The sequence below is a fragment of the Lampetra planeri genome, unplaced genomic scaffold (genome assembly GCF_965212315.1).
Source record: "Lampetra planeri unplaced genomic scaffold, kcLamPlan1.2.h2 scaffold_1272, whole genome shotgun sequence".
NCBI classification, from domain to species: domain Eukaryota; kingdom Metazoa; phylum Chordata; class Hyperoartia; order Petromyzontiformes; family Petromyzontidae; genus Lampetra; species Lampetra planeri.
The window spans coordinates 1-17,500 of record NW_027613988.1 but is presented as its reverse complement, the minus strand read 5'-3'; the positions used below and the strand labels follow the sequence as shown (position 1 = coordinate 17,500).

General features: G+C 42.6%; 1 protein-coding gene across 1 annotated transcript; it reads right to left on the bottom strand.

Annotated features, from left to right (window-relative positions):
* Positions 1 to 2,005: 2,005 nt before the first annotated feature.
* Positions 2,006 to 17,426, bottom strand: LOC144739045 (malonate--CoA ligase ACSF3, mitochondrial-like). Its single transcript, XM_078622045.1, has 6 exons — positions 17,372 to 17,426; positions 16,935 to 17,032; positions 16,629 to 16,755; positions 3,542 to 3,676; positions 3,336 to 3,447; positions 2,006 to 2,141 (listed from the first exon to the last, which is right to left on the bottom strand). The coding sequence occupies exons 1-6, from the start codon at positions 17,424 to 17,426 to the stop codon at positions 2,006 to 2,008; spliced, it is 663 nt and encodes a 220-aa protein (XP_078478171.1).
* Between the last annotated feature and the right edge of the window lie 74 nt (positions 17,427 to 17,500).

The window sequence follows — 17,500 nt, the reverse complement described above, 5'->3', positions numbered from 1 at the left end:
ACAAGCAGTGTTATCATTGGTGATATGGATCAATACTGAAAGAGTTGTTGTATGATGGTAAAGTAACGTTAATGAAGGAAAGTCTCCTCTAGGAACGTTAGCACAGTTAGCTCGCACTAAGCACATTATTACCACATGTCAGCAGTCTGTTTACATTTGGCCTGGACAACAAATGTATGAACTGACACATCATCTTCATCATCATTTTAACATTTTCATCCTAACTGGAATTTTAACATTCAGCATGAACTAAATGTAACTCTTTTTTCCCCAGTTTCAATCACAGAGACAAAGCGTGGATGTTGAGTGTGGAACAGGAACATTTACAACTTCAACCTCCGGTACCATCATGATGTTTTGGACGTGAAGCTCAGTGTTTAGTAGAGTCCTACATGTCCTGAATGTCCTAATTGGCCTGTTGCCTGTTGCCGTAATGTGAGTCGGTACATTACCCACCATGACCTTTACTGATCAGCGCCTGTTGAAAACTCATCAAACACACAATCCCCAAACGTGGAAACACCCCTGTGACCCACACATTCACCACACTATGTACATTGGACATGGACACTGATAATGGTTATTTATCTACTCTTGTGACTATAAGGGATTATAGCAATACATGAACACGCCAACATGTTGAAATATCCTTTTGACCACAAAGTGCTGTGGTGTACACAGTACACAGTGGTGTATCACGACACACCCGGCCAACAGCTCGGTGAAATGCCACGTGTCGGAGGTAAAGCCTGGTGCAAACGATAGGGCTTTGCAGTGAATCATATGCTGCAGGTTGCATCATCAAGATTCCACTTTGCACTTTTCTGCAAAATATGAGCCCTGATGTATCAGACAGGCAGACTGACAATGTTTCCTCTCCATCAGATTTCTCTCTTCAACTTGATCACTGTTGTGAACTGATATTAGTGAAATAGATCAGCTTAATTCACGGCTCAATGTTATGAACCATGATGTTGTGAAGAACAGACTCTTAGAAGACACACTCACCCACATATTTCATAGTTAGTTTGTTTGTTTCATATTCATTTTCATCCTGAGAGGGACACAAAAGTAAGACAATGGTCAAAATGAATCCACAATGAATCCACACTCTTTCACATCAAGGTGCTCTGGGATTTCCAGTGACAGACACACACACACACACACACACACACACACACACACACACACACAGGCTCCCGACCAATCCCAACTCACACAGGCATACCTCACTTAACTCTCACTGTTGTTTTCTTGAGATGTTGTTATATTAATATTGTTCAGGGAAGGAAACAGTTGCACTGTTAATTTCTCGACTCACGTTCCCTGTTGACAAGTTTATGTTGAAGCACACAAGTGTTCCCAAATGCCCACTTGACTGAGAGCATGGAGTTTGCACGCAAACGAAACCCCAAGTTAATTTGTTAGAAAATGGCATAAGAGCATACATTTGAATGTTTTTATGTGTTGTTATTTTAAAGTTTACTGACAAGCACAATTTTTATTTTTTTCAGTTTTTTTTGCAGAATGTTCATATTTCTGTCATATAATTTTGGACAGGATCTATTTTTATGGCGAGATAAATATTCTAAAATGTTTAAAGTTGATTTATTCTGTCTGTTTTAATTCATATGTGACATTTAGTTTTAGTGTGTTCAGTGAATGTTTATCCTGTTTGGACGTTTCCAATGACTCAGTTAGGAAAAATGATTTTCAAGTAAGAGTAAGACAAGATAAGCATATCGTCCTTATTCAGCACAATCTGATATGATTTTATTGGAATTACAACGTCTGGTCACATGGTTCAGTGTGAGATCTGAGTCACGTTCACGTGAGTGGCTAGCGGTGTGTTCCTTTACACATGTACACACCCCTCTGACTGATGTTCACACCTTGTCACAGTGTGACAACCCGACTTACTTTGTTCATCTATGACATGTTCTTCTCTGCACACTTTGGTGATGTGCAGACTCAGGAGGTGATGAACGTGTTCAAACCTCATGCTTCACTCACACTGACGGGAACCAGTTGGGAAGAAGTGTCGAACAAGGTCCTTCTTGTTGACCTTCCCCATCTGATTTCTTGGCATCTCCTCCACCAGCACCAGGCCTGTAGGGATGGTGTAGGGCACCATGTGTTCTCTGCAAAGACACACAGACGATAAGAAACGGAAGACTCCGGTGAAGGAGACACACAGGCACAAGGACACACAACACTGGCAGATGAGCACACACAATGAACACACTGTGCATGTGCACACATATGCAACCACAAATACAAAAACAAAAAACTGGAAACAATGGCAGCGTAAAGACAAAGCCTGTGGCAGGGAAACGGAGTCCTTTGTACCCTCTGCAGCTCTGCTCCCTAATTTGACCCCCCCATACACACACACACATATAAAACAATATAATCAGTGTAAGATAACATTTAACAAATATCATGAAAGGAAAAACAGAACACCTTTTCTATTTGGAGTGACGTCTTCTAACCTTTGTGCCAGTAAACACCTGTCACCCCCCCTTTCAGCAGAGGCCTCTGTCTCTGAGGAAGGTGTGAGTGAGTGAGTGAGTGAGTGAGTGAGTGAGTGAGTGAGTGAGTGAGTGAGTGAGTGCGTGAGTGAGTGCGTGTGTGCGCCGCTGCTCGTGTCAGTTTGTCTGGGGCCGAGTGTTTGTGCATGGAATTTTGTTGGCGGCAAACGGGGCGGCAGAGTCTGTGACAGAGATCCACAGTGACAGCTGCAGCCAGGGCACTGAAGAGTGAGCAACCATCTACTTGTTTATGTCTCATTTTATCTCCCTCTCTCTCCAGCACCCCGGCCTCAGTGGTGGGTGGTGTCTGTCCATTGGCAGCACCCTGGGCTGCACACACAGTGTGTGTGTCTGTGTGTGTGTGTGTCACAGCAGCAGGAGCAATCCAGTACGCTGCACCAGCAGGCCACAGAAATAGGACCTCACCCCCTCTGGCATGGACACGTATAGGGTTCACAGGAGGATACACAACAATAGCAGGCAGCATCAGGACCGATGGAAATGTAAATGTATTGTAAATGATGTCTGTCTCTAACAAGAGAATGGTGGTAGATGTTTGTGTCACCATCAACAGTCAACAGCAACAACAAACAAACTCCTCTGAATAAAGACAAGAGACGTCAAACGTCTCTCTCATCTCATCATTCCTTCAGTTCTGCTCATGAGTCCATCTCTCTCTCTGTGTCACTCCCACACACACACACACACACACACACACACACACAAACCAACACACACTATGTACAAGATAAAACACACGTACCTGCAGAGACATAAAAGGAAAGCTAATGCTAAACAGAGTACCTGGCCCAGGTCTTCAGCTCAGGTAAGGTCAAACTCTGCCCCTTCTTCAGCTGCACGACAGCGGTGACCCTCTGCCCCCAGGTGGCGTCTGGTGCTCCGATGACAGCGACGTCTGTGACGCACACATCACATGTTCTTCTCATATATACTTCGATACTGTGACACTCCGTCTTCGACACCCAGTGTGGTGTACATTCAGGTGCTACCGATGATGTCAGGATGAGCCAGCAGGTGGCGCTCCACCTCAAGTGCGCTGATCTTGTAGCCGCCACTCTTGATGATGTCAACACTGCTGCGTCCCATGATCCAAAACACCCCGTCTTTGAAGACAGCCGTGTCTCCTGAATGAGAAGAAGAGGAGAGTCATACCACCACGTCTTCTTTTGAATATCGTTTACTGTTTACGACAACAGGTCATATTGGGACACAAGCCGACGGTCAACGGGCCTTTGAATGGAGGTGTGCTGTTAAACACGCTGACCACCAGTAGTTGCTGTGGACCTCCTCCTCCTGTGCCTGGTGTATGTTATACCTTTCTCTGCCTCTAGTGTCATATCAAACATTTACCTTCCCCTTATCTGTGATCCAGTTGCACAAAAGTGTGCCAGAGGAAAGATTTATTCTCCTCCTTCATCTCAGTCCACAGTCACCACAAATGAAACCAAGAGTTCTTCTGCAGTCAACTAGACCCACTGTCATTATCTAAACATGTGTGAACATTGACTTCAGTCATTGTAGATTCATGTTTGCAATCATAGGATCATTTATGAGATACTTTTATGGGCTCACATCCCATAAAAACACAAATACACAGATGAGATAGAAAGAATCAACGCATATTACAACATAACACAATAAACCAACGAGAAGTCAATGGGTGCAGCCAGTTGACAGCACCGACAACATCAGTTCTACTTGAAGTAAAAACACTCAAACAAACCCAACAAAGGTCACATATGAACTTACATTCACAGCATGTGTCTCTGCTGCTGCTGCAGGAGGTATTTAACTCAAATTAAAACACCTAAACGCTACAATGGACGTGACCCAGTGACCTTCTGGCTGTGAGGAGACAGTACTGACCACCGACCCACCATGGTCTGAGATGGTTCCAGTGTGTATTAGTTCACTTGTTACACATTCAGACACACTTCTCTCTGTATTACGACGGTGGAGGTGTTGTCTTTCTTTTTAATTTGCTCCTTTACCTCCTCATCAGCCTCTAGGAGGATTACCGCCTCTGACGGGGAAAAGTCCCCCATACTCGTCATGGTGAACTGATCAACCTGTCCCTGAACTGTGGGGGGTGTCACAGGAAGCCACGTTCACACTGATCCAGGTTTGGTTTCACCGGCTTGATGAATCCACGTCTGCTCATCCTGGATTGTCTCTGAGCACCGACGGAGTGTGGGCGCCCTCCAGGACTGGAGTCTGACACCCCTGGGTTAAAGGCTAACTATGGATTATTTTTATTAAAAGCTATATTTAAAAAAAAGTCCACAGTGAGTTTAGAGGGGCACAGAATGAAAGTGGAGCTTTGCATATGTATTGTGAATGAATTAGGGGTCCGGCAGTGTTTCTGTTTCCATGCACACGTTGATAGTGATCGGTTCACTGTGAGTTGACAGATTCGGTCTCTGTACTGGACACAGAAGGAGTCTGTGAGTCCTACAGCAGCTTCACAGCCCCGCAGTTATGAATCACCAGAGAAGAACAAAAACCACAGTCAAAAGGAGAAACAGATGATAGATGGACTCCTAGAAAGGATTTCATTGACATCAGAACACACGTGGAAACGGTGACTCGTGAATCGTAAAGATTCATCAGAATCCTCATCAGGATGAAAACAATGACTGATACAGACTAGTGATGGTGTCTGTTACAGATCTGTCTCTGATTGATCATGGACAGCAGAGATCATGTTAAATACTGTTTTTAATGTATATATTAGTTGAAATTTGTAGTTATCCTGTAAGATTCATCACTTGACATGGATGGTGAAGACTGATCTCTAGATGCAGTTGGAAACCCGGCAGCTGTATTTTTTTGTGTGTGTTGCAATTCCAATGTGACCCCACTAGATGCCGATATTCTGCCAATTTTGACAAAATGCCATAATGTTCATGTCGTTCATTATATTTATGAAAGAATGACTCTTCTCCTCACTCCAAAATGTGCCCTGGTCTTTCCTTTCACCATGATTACAAGTACTTCCAGGACTAAAAGACCAAGAGTCCTTGCATCAGCATCAGTCACCTGCACAAAACCCGCTGGTTTCTGGCAGCAGGTCACGATGCAGATGTTGTCTAAATAATGGTGAAAATAAATACTGATTGTCTTTTTGAGGTCATAGCAAATGAAACCCAATGAAATGAAAGTCCTGTACCTGCTCATTAAAATAAAATCGAACACACAGGACAAGCCTCTATTTCATTTGACTTTACTTTTCTCCATCCAACACGTGTTCCTTTCCTTTCCAAACCTTCTGCTCCTCCTCCTCCTCCTCCCTTCCCTCTTTTGTCTCACTCCCTCACTCATTCAAGCTTTCCTTCGACCTCTCTGAAGTATCTCTCAGCACATCTCCTGTTTCCTTCTTTCCACCCATCTTCCTCTGTTCTCCTGCCACTTGCCTCAATGCCTCAACATCAATAGAGGACCCATCTGTTCCTATACATCATGCCCTTCATTTCATTTTATTAGCTGAGATAAATCATAAAATTTCATTATACATCACGGCCGGCTGTCGCCTGCACACCGACAATTTATCACCGCTGCCCTCTCTGCCAGCTTGCTACAGCAGCTATAAGCTTTCCAGTCTATTAAACAAGATTGATACAGTGTGTAAATTTAGATATCGGGAATTTCTTCACAGACCACTGCTCTGCACTGATAGGCCACTGTAGCAGGGGAGAAGACAGAAGATGGAGGGAGAGGGAAGGAGAGGTTGGGTGTGAACGGCAGTCTCTTCAGGCTGCTCTTCTTTGAGATGAGAAAAGAAAAACATTGGTTACAGCCCTGCAGCTTTCTCTTTGTGGCAGATATGAAAACAGCAGTTTTCTGTGTTCATTCCCCAACTGTTAGTGCTTATGTTCACACACTTGTATGCACAAGGACAGCTGGGATGGAATAAATTGCTGTTATATTTCTACATCTGTCTGCAAATGTTTGGCGCAGAGTGAAAGAAAACTGCATTATTAAAAGGCATTGAAAGCACCACTCAGACTGTATCAAACATAGTTTGAAGTACTTATACAAGACTCTCTGACCCTGTGTCTTTGAGGAGAGAGAAATAACAAGGGCCAGAACAACATGTTTGCAGCCAGTCAAGGGGGGTAGTGATTGGAGAACTGATAAAAGAGAGTGTTTGGAACTGTGGTATGACACACACACACACACACACAAAATACACATACAAAAACACACTCACACACACAAGTACACATACAAATACACACACGCGCACACACACACACACACACACACACACACACACACACTCTACTTCAGGCATCAGAGACTCTGCCATCATGTGTTAGAGCGTCAGAGGCAGATATGGCCGAATGGCTTTCTTAATTAAAACGATAAGAAGCCTAATTGCACTGGGCTTCCATCTCATTCTGAGGCATTAAAGAAAGTGAAGGCACAGAGTCAGGAAAAAAACCCCAAACAAAAACAGATCAAGACTTGAACTGGCTGGAGAGCTGAGAGAGTTTGCTTTGCAGAAAAGTGAAATTCCTGAAAACCGTATTTAAAATAAGTATTTAAAATTCCTGAATGCTGATGCGTGTTAAGGAACTTCAGGATTTTTTTTCTTTCTTTCTTTATTTTTTATTTCCTTTATTTGCACCCACTTATTTAAACTATTACTGTCACTAAATAAAACACACACACACACACACACACACACAGTCTTTGTCTGTTGTTGCTGTCATTGTGATGTCTTGTGTTGTGTCCTACTGTGCAAATGTGCAAATTAAATTCAAGGAATATCAGGAAATTATATACAAAGAATACTGGTCAGTTGTAATTATAACAATGACGATAGAAAAGAATAGTCTAGTAAAGAACCGTGTGAAAAACCCCAAAACACCAGTTCATTCTAACAGTAAGGGATAATGAACATATTGATGGTGAACAACATTTGATTTTGTATTTGTTAAAGACAGAACAGAGCAGCTCAACAAGGTTGATGTGAAGAAAGAAGAATTGCTTATTTATCATCCACACAGCTTACTCCTCCGTCCCAAGAATGCACACAAGAAAAGAATGGAGACAATGGGTGGGTAAATAAAGGATCCTAATCATTTTCAGAGAATGTAGTAGCAAAGCCCTGCAGTGTAGCAGATGACATCACAAAACCAATATGTGGGGGGTTCATTCCATTCTAAGATATCAGAACAGTGTCTTCCAAATCTATTTGCCTGATCTAATTGAGTTCCCTTATTATTGTGATTGGAAGCACAACTGCATCATCTGGAAAATTAGAAGTCATGTTGGTGGATTTGAACCCTTGCCTGGAATAACACTCAGAAGGATCCAATGGATTGGTTCTGTATGTGATTCCTCAGCTCAGCACAAACTATCACTATCATATCACTATCCTAAAGGACAAGTAGTTCATACACTATCAAAGCCCCCCCCCCGATTCAAGTTCATTTTATTTTGTGAAAAGCATCAGATCTCAGCAGAAGTCATTTAAGAACCCTTCCTGTCCATTACAGAAATCGGAACAGTATTATATTATTTACCGCACCCCCACAGCGGAAGAAGATCAACGAATGCCCCCCACCCCCCTCCCACACACAAACACAAAACCTAAGGAAAACACTGCAAAACTTTGCATATTGCAAAACTGAGTGTAGATTAGTCACAAGAAATGTCATTAAATGTAAATGTGTCATTTCTGACAGACACAATCTGACTGAATGATGACATGAATCAATCAAACATCAATCACAATACACCCAAGGAGAATCCAAGGATTAGGTTAGGTTAGGATAGATTGGCTTTGGATCCTGCTGATGCTGACTGTAGTGGAGGTATCTGAAGTGACATCATCCACAGAGTGACATGTGGCCATATAAGGCCAGGGCAAGTCAAAAAAACATCTGTCTGCCACTGGCAAAGCTTCTAGAAGTGTCCAGAATGGATAACGGGACAAATAAAGTGGTAAACATGAGTTTGTGGAGGTGCTGTCAGAGCCTTCAAGCTCCACAGCACATTGTGCTCACACTGACCCCTGACTGTGTGTTCCTGTGAGTGAATGCACACGTCCTGACAATCCTCTCACTCAAATTCATTCATTTCCATGTTCCTCACGTCTCTGTAGGCACAGGAGAAAAACACACAATGCATTCTTCCTTAGCCAGAAAAAAGCTTTTAGTAAAATCTGGACTCATGTAATATAAAATAAATTCTGTTCAGTTTTATTTGTTTAGCTTGACCTCACAATTACAATTGTGTCTGTACAATACCACACCCTCTGACCTTTGACCCTCAGTCAGGGACGGACAGACCAGCCGTAGGCGTTGAATGTACAGACAACGAACGAATCGCATACTTCTATACTTAAACCTTGTTTTTTGAGTACAGAATTGTGTTCACACTGAATGGCAATGCTAACGTTAGCTTGCTAGCTGTTAAACCGGCACATTTTCAGTCATTGACGTTGTGGTGTACGTTTGGTTCTTGTGTGTGATAAATTGTCGTCTTCCCTGTAGATCGAGGTTTACGATGTGAGGTCAGAGGTCGATGTGTTGGAAATATTCACAGAATGTGTCAGCGTATCGACAGTAAGTTTCATTTTCACACCATGTCTGGTAAGTGTAACACAGCACTGTTTGATTTGAGACAGTACTACCCTGTAGAAATTTGCGCAGTTCACGAGTAAGTACATAGAGTGTATAGTGAAGTGAAGAAGTGTGGTGACAATATGTGATCTGAGACACAAAATTAGATTAAAAAAGCTGCTAAAACGTCCAATGTGCTTTCATATATATTTACGTTTAATAATTTAAGTCTATTTTTGTCATAAATGAGTGTTTAACCAGATGTTTTGTGGTATAAAACAACATGAACTGTTGCTTTCTCAAAACAATTGAAACTGAACAAAATCCTAAAAAGTTGAGCTGCCACAGTGATACCAGCTCTGCCAAGATGACCTGGGAGGACGGGAAGACTAAGGTACAACAGCATCGTCCAGATCTGGGCAACCATGGTCATTTCAAAATACAAACAATTTCAAGATACTTCGATGTTGTGCTGTGCTCTGCACTCGTCGAGTGTTTAGCAAGAGCCCCATGAGGGGATGATGAGTGGGGTCACAGTGCCAGGTTCAGCTCAACCTGAACCCTGAATGCATCTACACCGCTGTGGAGAGGACCATTATCTACACAAAGAGAGGAGAGGTCGGAAAGGGAGTCGACTGTAAACACTTAGCATACATGAATATTAATACTCCACACGAAAGCCCCAAAGCCCAGACGGAAGAGTTAATGAGGATAAATAACAGACAGACAAGTAGAGCAATCTCAGCTCTGACATTATTTATCGTCCGTAACTTTTGTCACAGCTCCTTCTTTAGTAATTAATATCATAGAAAAAAGCACTTTGCACTTGGCTGAATGATTTAATTTGTTTAATATAATGCAATTAAAGGAGCTGGAATTGCTTTATGTTAATAGTACTGATTATATTCCTTGCTGCTCCACTCCACAAGCAGATAACATGCTGAACTTGAGGATTGATGACTGTCTCAGATTGGCCACGTTCATTAAGCTAACTGCTTCACCAGCTGCTACTGTGCTACAGTGAAAGACACAAATCCTTCACATATTCACTTTTGACCGGAACACAAATACCATAAGCACAAGGAATTCGGTCAAATTCTGACAGAAAACACAGATCAACAGAAAGCTGCAGCTGAAATCTCCACCTTCACCTAAATGTGGTGCATTGAAAACAGGAGTTGACAGTGGCTGTAAATGTTGAACAACAAGGCTGCTGAGATCAGACACTGGAGTTTAGAGGACACAGTGTGTCCGGGGGTGAAACTTGATGTGGGGAAAAGGATAGAGGCAGAAAAGAGGAGCAAAGGACCGATGGTGTGTCCACTGGTTCACCTCACCTACACAGACCTGAGTCACATACCAAGTGTATGTAATGCAGACAGCTGACAGCAACCAAAGGGTTTTCACCTGATTTTTGTCGTACTAGGTAACTGTCGTAAAATACTACAAGTTTACCAAAAGCTGACCACGAGAAAAGCCCCATTTGCAAGATGACGCCCAAGATGGTAAACGATTCCACAAAATTTATCCTAGACAAAAAATGTTTGTGTGACACCATCAAAACCCTCTGAAAATATCAATATTTATTTATTCAATATATATAATACTACCACTGGTGACTGATACTATCATTAATACTACCACTGGTGACTGGTGCTATCACTAATATTACCACTGGTGACTGGTGCTATCACTAATATTACCACTGGTGACTGGTGCTATCACTAATACTACCACTGGTGACTGGTACTATCATTAATACTACCACTGGTGACTGGTGCTATTACTAATATTACCACTGGTGACTGGTGCTATCACTAATACTACCACTGGTGACTGGTACTATCACTGACACTACCACTGGTGACTGATACTATCATTAATACTACCACTGGTGACTGATACCATCACTAATACTACCACTGGTGACTGATACCATCACTAATACTACCACTGGTGACTGGTACTATCACTGACACTACCACTGGTGACTGGTTCTATCACTAATACTACGACTGGTGACTGACACTATCACTAATACTACCACTGGTGACTGATGCCATCACTAATACTACCACTGGTGACTGGTTCTATCACTAATATTACAACTGGTGACTGACACTATCACTAATACTACCACTGGTGACTGGTACTATCACTGACACTACCACTGGTGACTGGTACTATCACTAATACTACCACTGGTGACTGACACTATCACTAATACTACCACTGGTGACTGATGCCATCACTAATACTACCACTGGTAACTGATACCATCACTAATACTACCACTGGTGACTGGTACCATCACTAATATTACCACTGGTGACTGATACCATCACTAATACTACCACTGGTGACTGACACTATCATTAATACTACCACTGGTGACTGATACTATCACTAATACTACCACTGGTGACTGGTTCTATCACTAATACTACCACTGGTGACTGATACCATCACTAATACTACCACTGGTGACTGATACCATCACTAATACTACCACTGGTGACTGGTACCATCACTAATATTACCACTGGTGACTGGTACCATCACTAATATTACCACTGGTGACTGATACCATCACTAATACTACCACTGGTGACTGGTACTATCACTAATACTACAACTGGTGACTGATACCATCACTAATACTACCACTGGTGACTGGTACCATCACTAATACTACCACTGGTGACTGGTACCATCACTAATATTACCACTGGTGACTGATACCATCACTAATACTACCACTGGTGACTGATACCATCACTAATACTACCACTGGTGACTGGTACCATCACTAATATTACCACTGGTGACTGGTGCTATCACTAATATTACCACTGGTGACTGATACTATCATTAATACTACCACTGGTGACTGACACTATCACTAATACTACCACTGGTGACTGATACTATCACTAATACTACCACTGGTGACTGATACCATCACTAATACTACCACTGGTGACTGGTACCATCACTAATATTACCACTGGTGACTGGTACCATCACTAATATTACCACTGGTGACTGATACCATCACTAATACTACCACTGGTGACTGGTACTATCACTAATACTACCACTGGTGACTGATACCATCACTAATACTACCACTGGTGACTGGTACCATCACTAATACTACCACTGGTGACTGGTACCATCACTAATACTACCACTGGTGACTGACACTATCACTAATACTACAACTGGTGACTGACACTATCACTAATACTACCACTGGTGACTGATACCATCACTAATACTACCACTGGTGACTGGTACCATCACTAATACTACCACTGGTGACTGGTATTATCACTAATATTACCACTGGTGACTGACACTATCACTAATACTACAACCGGTGACTGACACTATCACTAATACTAACCACTGGTGACTGATACCATCACTAATACTACCACTGGTGACTGGTACCATCACTAATACTACCACTGGTGACTGATATTATCACTAATATTACCACTGGTGACTGACACTATCACTAATACTACCACTGGTGACTGGTTCTATCACTAATACTACCACAGGTGACTGGTACCATCACTAATATTACCACTGGTGACTGATACTATCACAAATACTACAACTGGTGACTGACACTATCACTAATACTACCACTGGTGACTGGTACCATCACTAATACTACCACTGGTGACTGGTTCTATCACTAATACTACCACAGGTGACTGGTACCATCACTAATATTACCACTGGTGACTGATACTATCACAAATACTACCACTGGTGACTGACACTATCACTAATACTACCACTGGTGACTGGTACCATCACTAATACTACCACTGGTGACTGACACTATCACTAATACTACCACTGGTGACTGGTACTATCACTAATACTGATTTGTTTCACCTGTGCCCCCTCGCCCCTATTTAAGCCTGTTGAAGTTTCTGTTTAGTTGCTGTTGCCAGATCGTTGCCTGTTCGTACGAGAAAGCAAGATACACAGTTACAGTCTGTTGTGTTTTCCCCTTGAGTGAGTATTGGAGTTGTTCTTGCTAATTGTGTCATAGTCACCTTGTTTTCCCTTAGCGAATACTTAGCCTTAGCTCTGCGCTATCTGTTCAGAATAACCTCAATTGCCTTCTACCTCTTTTGGGACACTTTCAGTTTTTTAGGACATTGATCATGTTGTGTTTTTTTGTGTTTAGCACCTCCTCGTGAGTGCCACTTTACAGTTGCCCTTTTGAATCCTTAGAGATATTTTTGAGATATCTAGCCTTATGTTCTTTTTCCAAAAAAAGTTTTGTCTGCATCTGGGTTCCATTATTCCATGCGCCTTCGCAATAGTCTGCCTGTGGGGTCCGTTCTTCTACACACACACACACACACACACACACACACACACACACACACACACACACACACACACACACAAAGCAAGTGATTTGTAAATGCATATTTGAGGTTTTGAACACAGATTATTTTTTTTGTGTGAATCCTTCCCTGTGCATTCATTCATTTTGGAACTGACACCGTTGACACATGGAATCGGCTGCAGCACAACCAAGACCCATAACCTGAGCAACGGGAGAAGATGAATGAATGACAGACTGACATAAACAGCCATCTTTTTATCCATTCTATTTAATTAATCTACTCCAACACTATCTGGATGTTAATTCATCACGTATCCAGTCCACTCATATTTTACTGTTGGACTGGTCTAACAATGTCGTTTCTTTGCCTTTCAGTTCATCTTCCACTCTGTGTCAGTCAGACGGCAAAGACAGAACCTGACTATGCTCCGTGGTTTATTTAAGAAAATTGACCTTTGGTCAGGTTACAATGTAAAGTTCATTTAATCTCAGTGGAAACCAGTGGTTTTGTAAAACACGAGTTAAAATGATGAAGAACCTTTTAGCATTAGTTATTTCATGAATGAACTCTGCATTTTCTTTCATCTAGATAATAAACCTGCAGCAACTTACAAACTGTTACTAATTTATGTCTGTATGCAAAATAACAGCACTTTGTGTCTGGACTTGGTGGGGCTGAGGATTTCCATGTATGTGAGCCTGTGTACCCCATTGTTCCTACCTACAGAGTTCATTTCATTTGTATGATTTAAGGATGATATAAAGACATCACACAAGTGTGAAATTAAATTATGCTTAATTGTTTTTATTTTGATCTATGAGCTTATATAATGTTGGCATGAACTTGAACAACTTTAATAATAATTGATAATATATTTCATATATTTTTGTTTCTATTCTGCAAAATAAAATTCATTCAATAGATAGATAACAGATAATCTATTCAGATCGATGACATGATAGATGGCACTGTCTTGGAGATTTAGAGATCATACCCTGGAACCTGATGAGGCCTTTCCTGGTGTTTAGGGACTAATAGCACACAGGAAGAACATTATCATGTCAGTGGACTTTTCCACCCTGAGTTGAGTCTGTCAGGCTGCCACTGCCTCCACTGTCAACTGATGGATGCAGCCTGAACGTAGACGGCTTTCATGAGACACGCACCAGCAAAGTCTGTAGAACCCCATCCACACCGCTACACCGCTTGTGTAATGTTGTAATGCTTTACTTTTTACTGTCTAACTGGTGAGTTATATTTCAAAGTCTAAAAAAGACATCTCAGCAACATGAGCAAGAGAAGCAGCGCAGTCTTATAACTCACAGAATTTTCCTACCTGACAGACTTTAAATCCATACAAAGGAGAAATGAGGAGGAGAAGGAGAATGACTCCAGGACGAAAACCAAAAGAAATCATGTCAGAGATAGAAGTGTGAGAATTAGAAGTGTTTGAGCGGAAGAAGAGGTGTGAAACAGCAGGTAAACCTTTTCCACACCTCTTCACACTGAAAAGGGACTTCAAGTCCATGTGGCAGACTCTGACTCTCCTCTGTGATCACACACGTCACTGCTATGCCTGCTATTTACTGAAATAAAACATTGACTTCGGGACTGGCTTACAGGCTGTGATTAATACTCTTTTTGTGCACGTTAACAACTGACAGCTGTTCAAGAATCCCAGTACGAGGCACCCTCCAAAATGTACACCAGTTATCACTGGATTGACTGAGGTTTTAAACAAAACAACACACGGATCTCAAAAGCTGCGTCCATGGAGTCGTGGTGGAGTACAGGACATCAGTGACTTTATTTAATAGTTCATGATACTGGGAACTGTGGGCCGACGCGGTGGTACAGTGGTTAGGACTGTTGCCTCATAGCAAGAAGGTCCAGGCTCACTTTTCTATGTGGAGTTTTCATGTCGGCCCGTGTTCTGTGTCTGTGTGGGTTCTCTCCGGGTCCTCCAACAGCATGCTGACGTTACCTGGTCACTCTAAATTGTCCTTAGACACAGAGCAATTTGAAATGTAAACCCTCCTCAAAATTAGACCAATGATATTTTAAATGACGAGAAGTTGTAGATCAAAGTTTGGCGCACATATTTTATATTTCATGAATGAAATGAGGTTTGTTATCATTCGCAAACAATGACAGGTGAATAATTTGCTATTGCTGCACATAAGTACCTCTAATGTCCACAGGACCTTCCCCCTCCCTCTCCCTGTGTGTCCTGCGCTGGCAGACATACCGGGCGTCTCCTGTCTGAGTGGGAGGCTTGTGGGGCTGGTCTGTGGGGAGCTGATTGCACAGGCTCTTATTACGTGGCCAGTGGCTGTAATAAAGTGTGACAGTGGCGTGCTGTGCTCTGGATCGCTGTCCTTCCAGCCTGCAACGCCAATTAAAAACAATCTGCCAGAGCTGCTTCCTGGTCCGTTTCTTCACCTCACTCCCACCGACACCTCTACCTCATCTTCAGTCTCTCGCTCACACTTCACTTTATACAGGGTTCCTTCCGACACCCCTGTCACCACGTTTCAAAGCTCAGCTCACAGCTCTGATTTTCAGTCATCTGCAGCCCCCCAGCCTCCCCATGCCAAAACTAACACCTGTCTCCAGATGGCTCTGCAGTAAAGAAGCTCGTTTGGGGGCAGAGAAAGAAGTGCAGGCCTGCAGGGAGGGGAGCTTCTGATGACAGCTCTCTTCTGTGGTACCACACACACACTCCAGAGAGAGAGGGAGCGAGAGGAAGAGCAAAAGAGCAACACCTGATTCCTGAAGACCCAGTGCCGTCACAACCACTTAGGAGGAAAAATACCCTGCGGCACTAAAAACACACAGCCCATTTATCACTCGCTCAGAGTTGCCCAAAATGTGCGCACACACATATGGAGCACATGCTGTATTCTTGAAGGTTCTTCCTGGACTCGACTCCCGTTTTTAAGGGTTTATAATCAAGTCCTGAAAGTGCAGTTGGCCACAAAGATGAAGACACATTTGACATCTGTCCTCCCCCTGTGAACTGCTCTGACGTTAAAACTCTTGTAGACAATTAGATCTCCAGGAGAACGTGTGTGTGTGTGTGTGTAGAGCAGAGGAAGGAGGAGAGAGAATGTGTGTGATACCTGTCTTGAACCAGCCGTCCTCGGTAAACGACTCTCTTGTCTCTTGGGGTTTGTTCCAGTATTCCTTAAAGACACACGGCCCTCGAACCAGCAGCTCTCCTTCCTTTCCCTCCAGACCTGGACGTACCTGCAGCGCATTGACAGGATGACAGTTAGATGGTGCAGTTTAATTTACAAAGATGAATGTGACCCGGACACAGTCTTCTTCCTAGTATTCCAGGTTTGATATTCATTTCACACACGTCAAACTATATGTTTCCTCTGTGGTATAAATGACAACAAGGTATGTATTTCTTCAGTATATACCTGAGTCTCTCTGTGGTTTCCCTCCACAATCGTGGTGCCATTGGTGTTATTCATGACGATGCGTATTTCCACACCAGGGAGCGGCAACCCCACAGCTCCTGTCAGTACGTTACCAAACACAAGCACAGACAGACAAGATCCTTGAGATGGGCCAGTAAAAAAACCAACAAAAAAAACGCTTTACAGAAGTTTACGTCATAATAGAAGGATGAAGAGATCGTCATCTGTGTTTGATGAAGGAGTACTCTCCTCTCAGATTAACTTCCAGCCAAAGGACACAACTGGTCACTAAATGGTTTGCTGAGCCTGGATCATTGTTGTCAGACTTTCAGACACAGCTCTGCAGCTCTTCTCATCAGATCAAATCCACATGTGAGAGGTGCCTTTGACATGACAGTCCAACCCTTGTTTTTGAGCGAAAACCACAATACACGCACCTGCTGTGTCCGTGGGATCTTTTAGATGGTCTGAGGTGCACGGCACATAGTCCATGTTGCAAGTGTCATTGTTATCAAGATACAGGCGCTGTTGTCATTTACACACCATCTATTTAGATGGTCTAAAGT

Bases quoted from the DNA above. Each gene is read 5' to 3' on its own strand.
- LOC144739045 (XM_078622045.1), bottom strand. From the start codon at position 17,426: ATGGACTATGTGCCGTGCACCTCAGACCATCTAAAAGATCCCACGGAC. The intron at 17,033-17,371 runs GTGCGTGTATTG...ACGTACTGACAG, and splicing joins AGATCCCACGGACACAGCAG to GAGCTGTGGGGTTGCCGCTC. The intron at 2,142-3,335 runs GTACTCTGTTTA...GTGTCTTTGCAG, and splicing joins GAGCTGAAGACCTGGGCCAG to AGAACACATGGTGCCCTACA.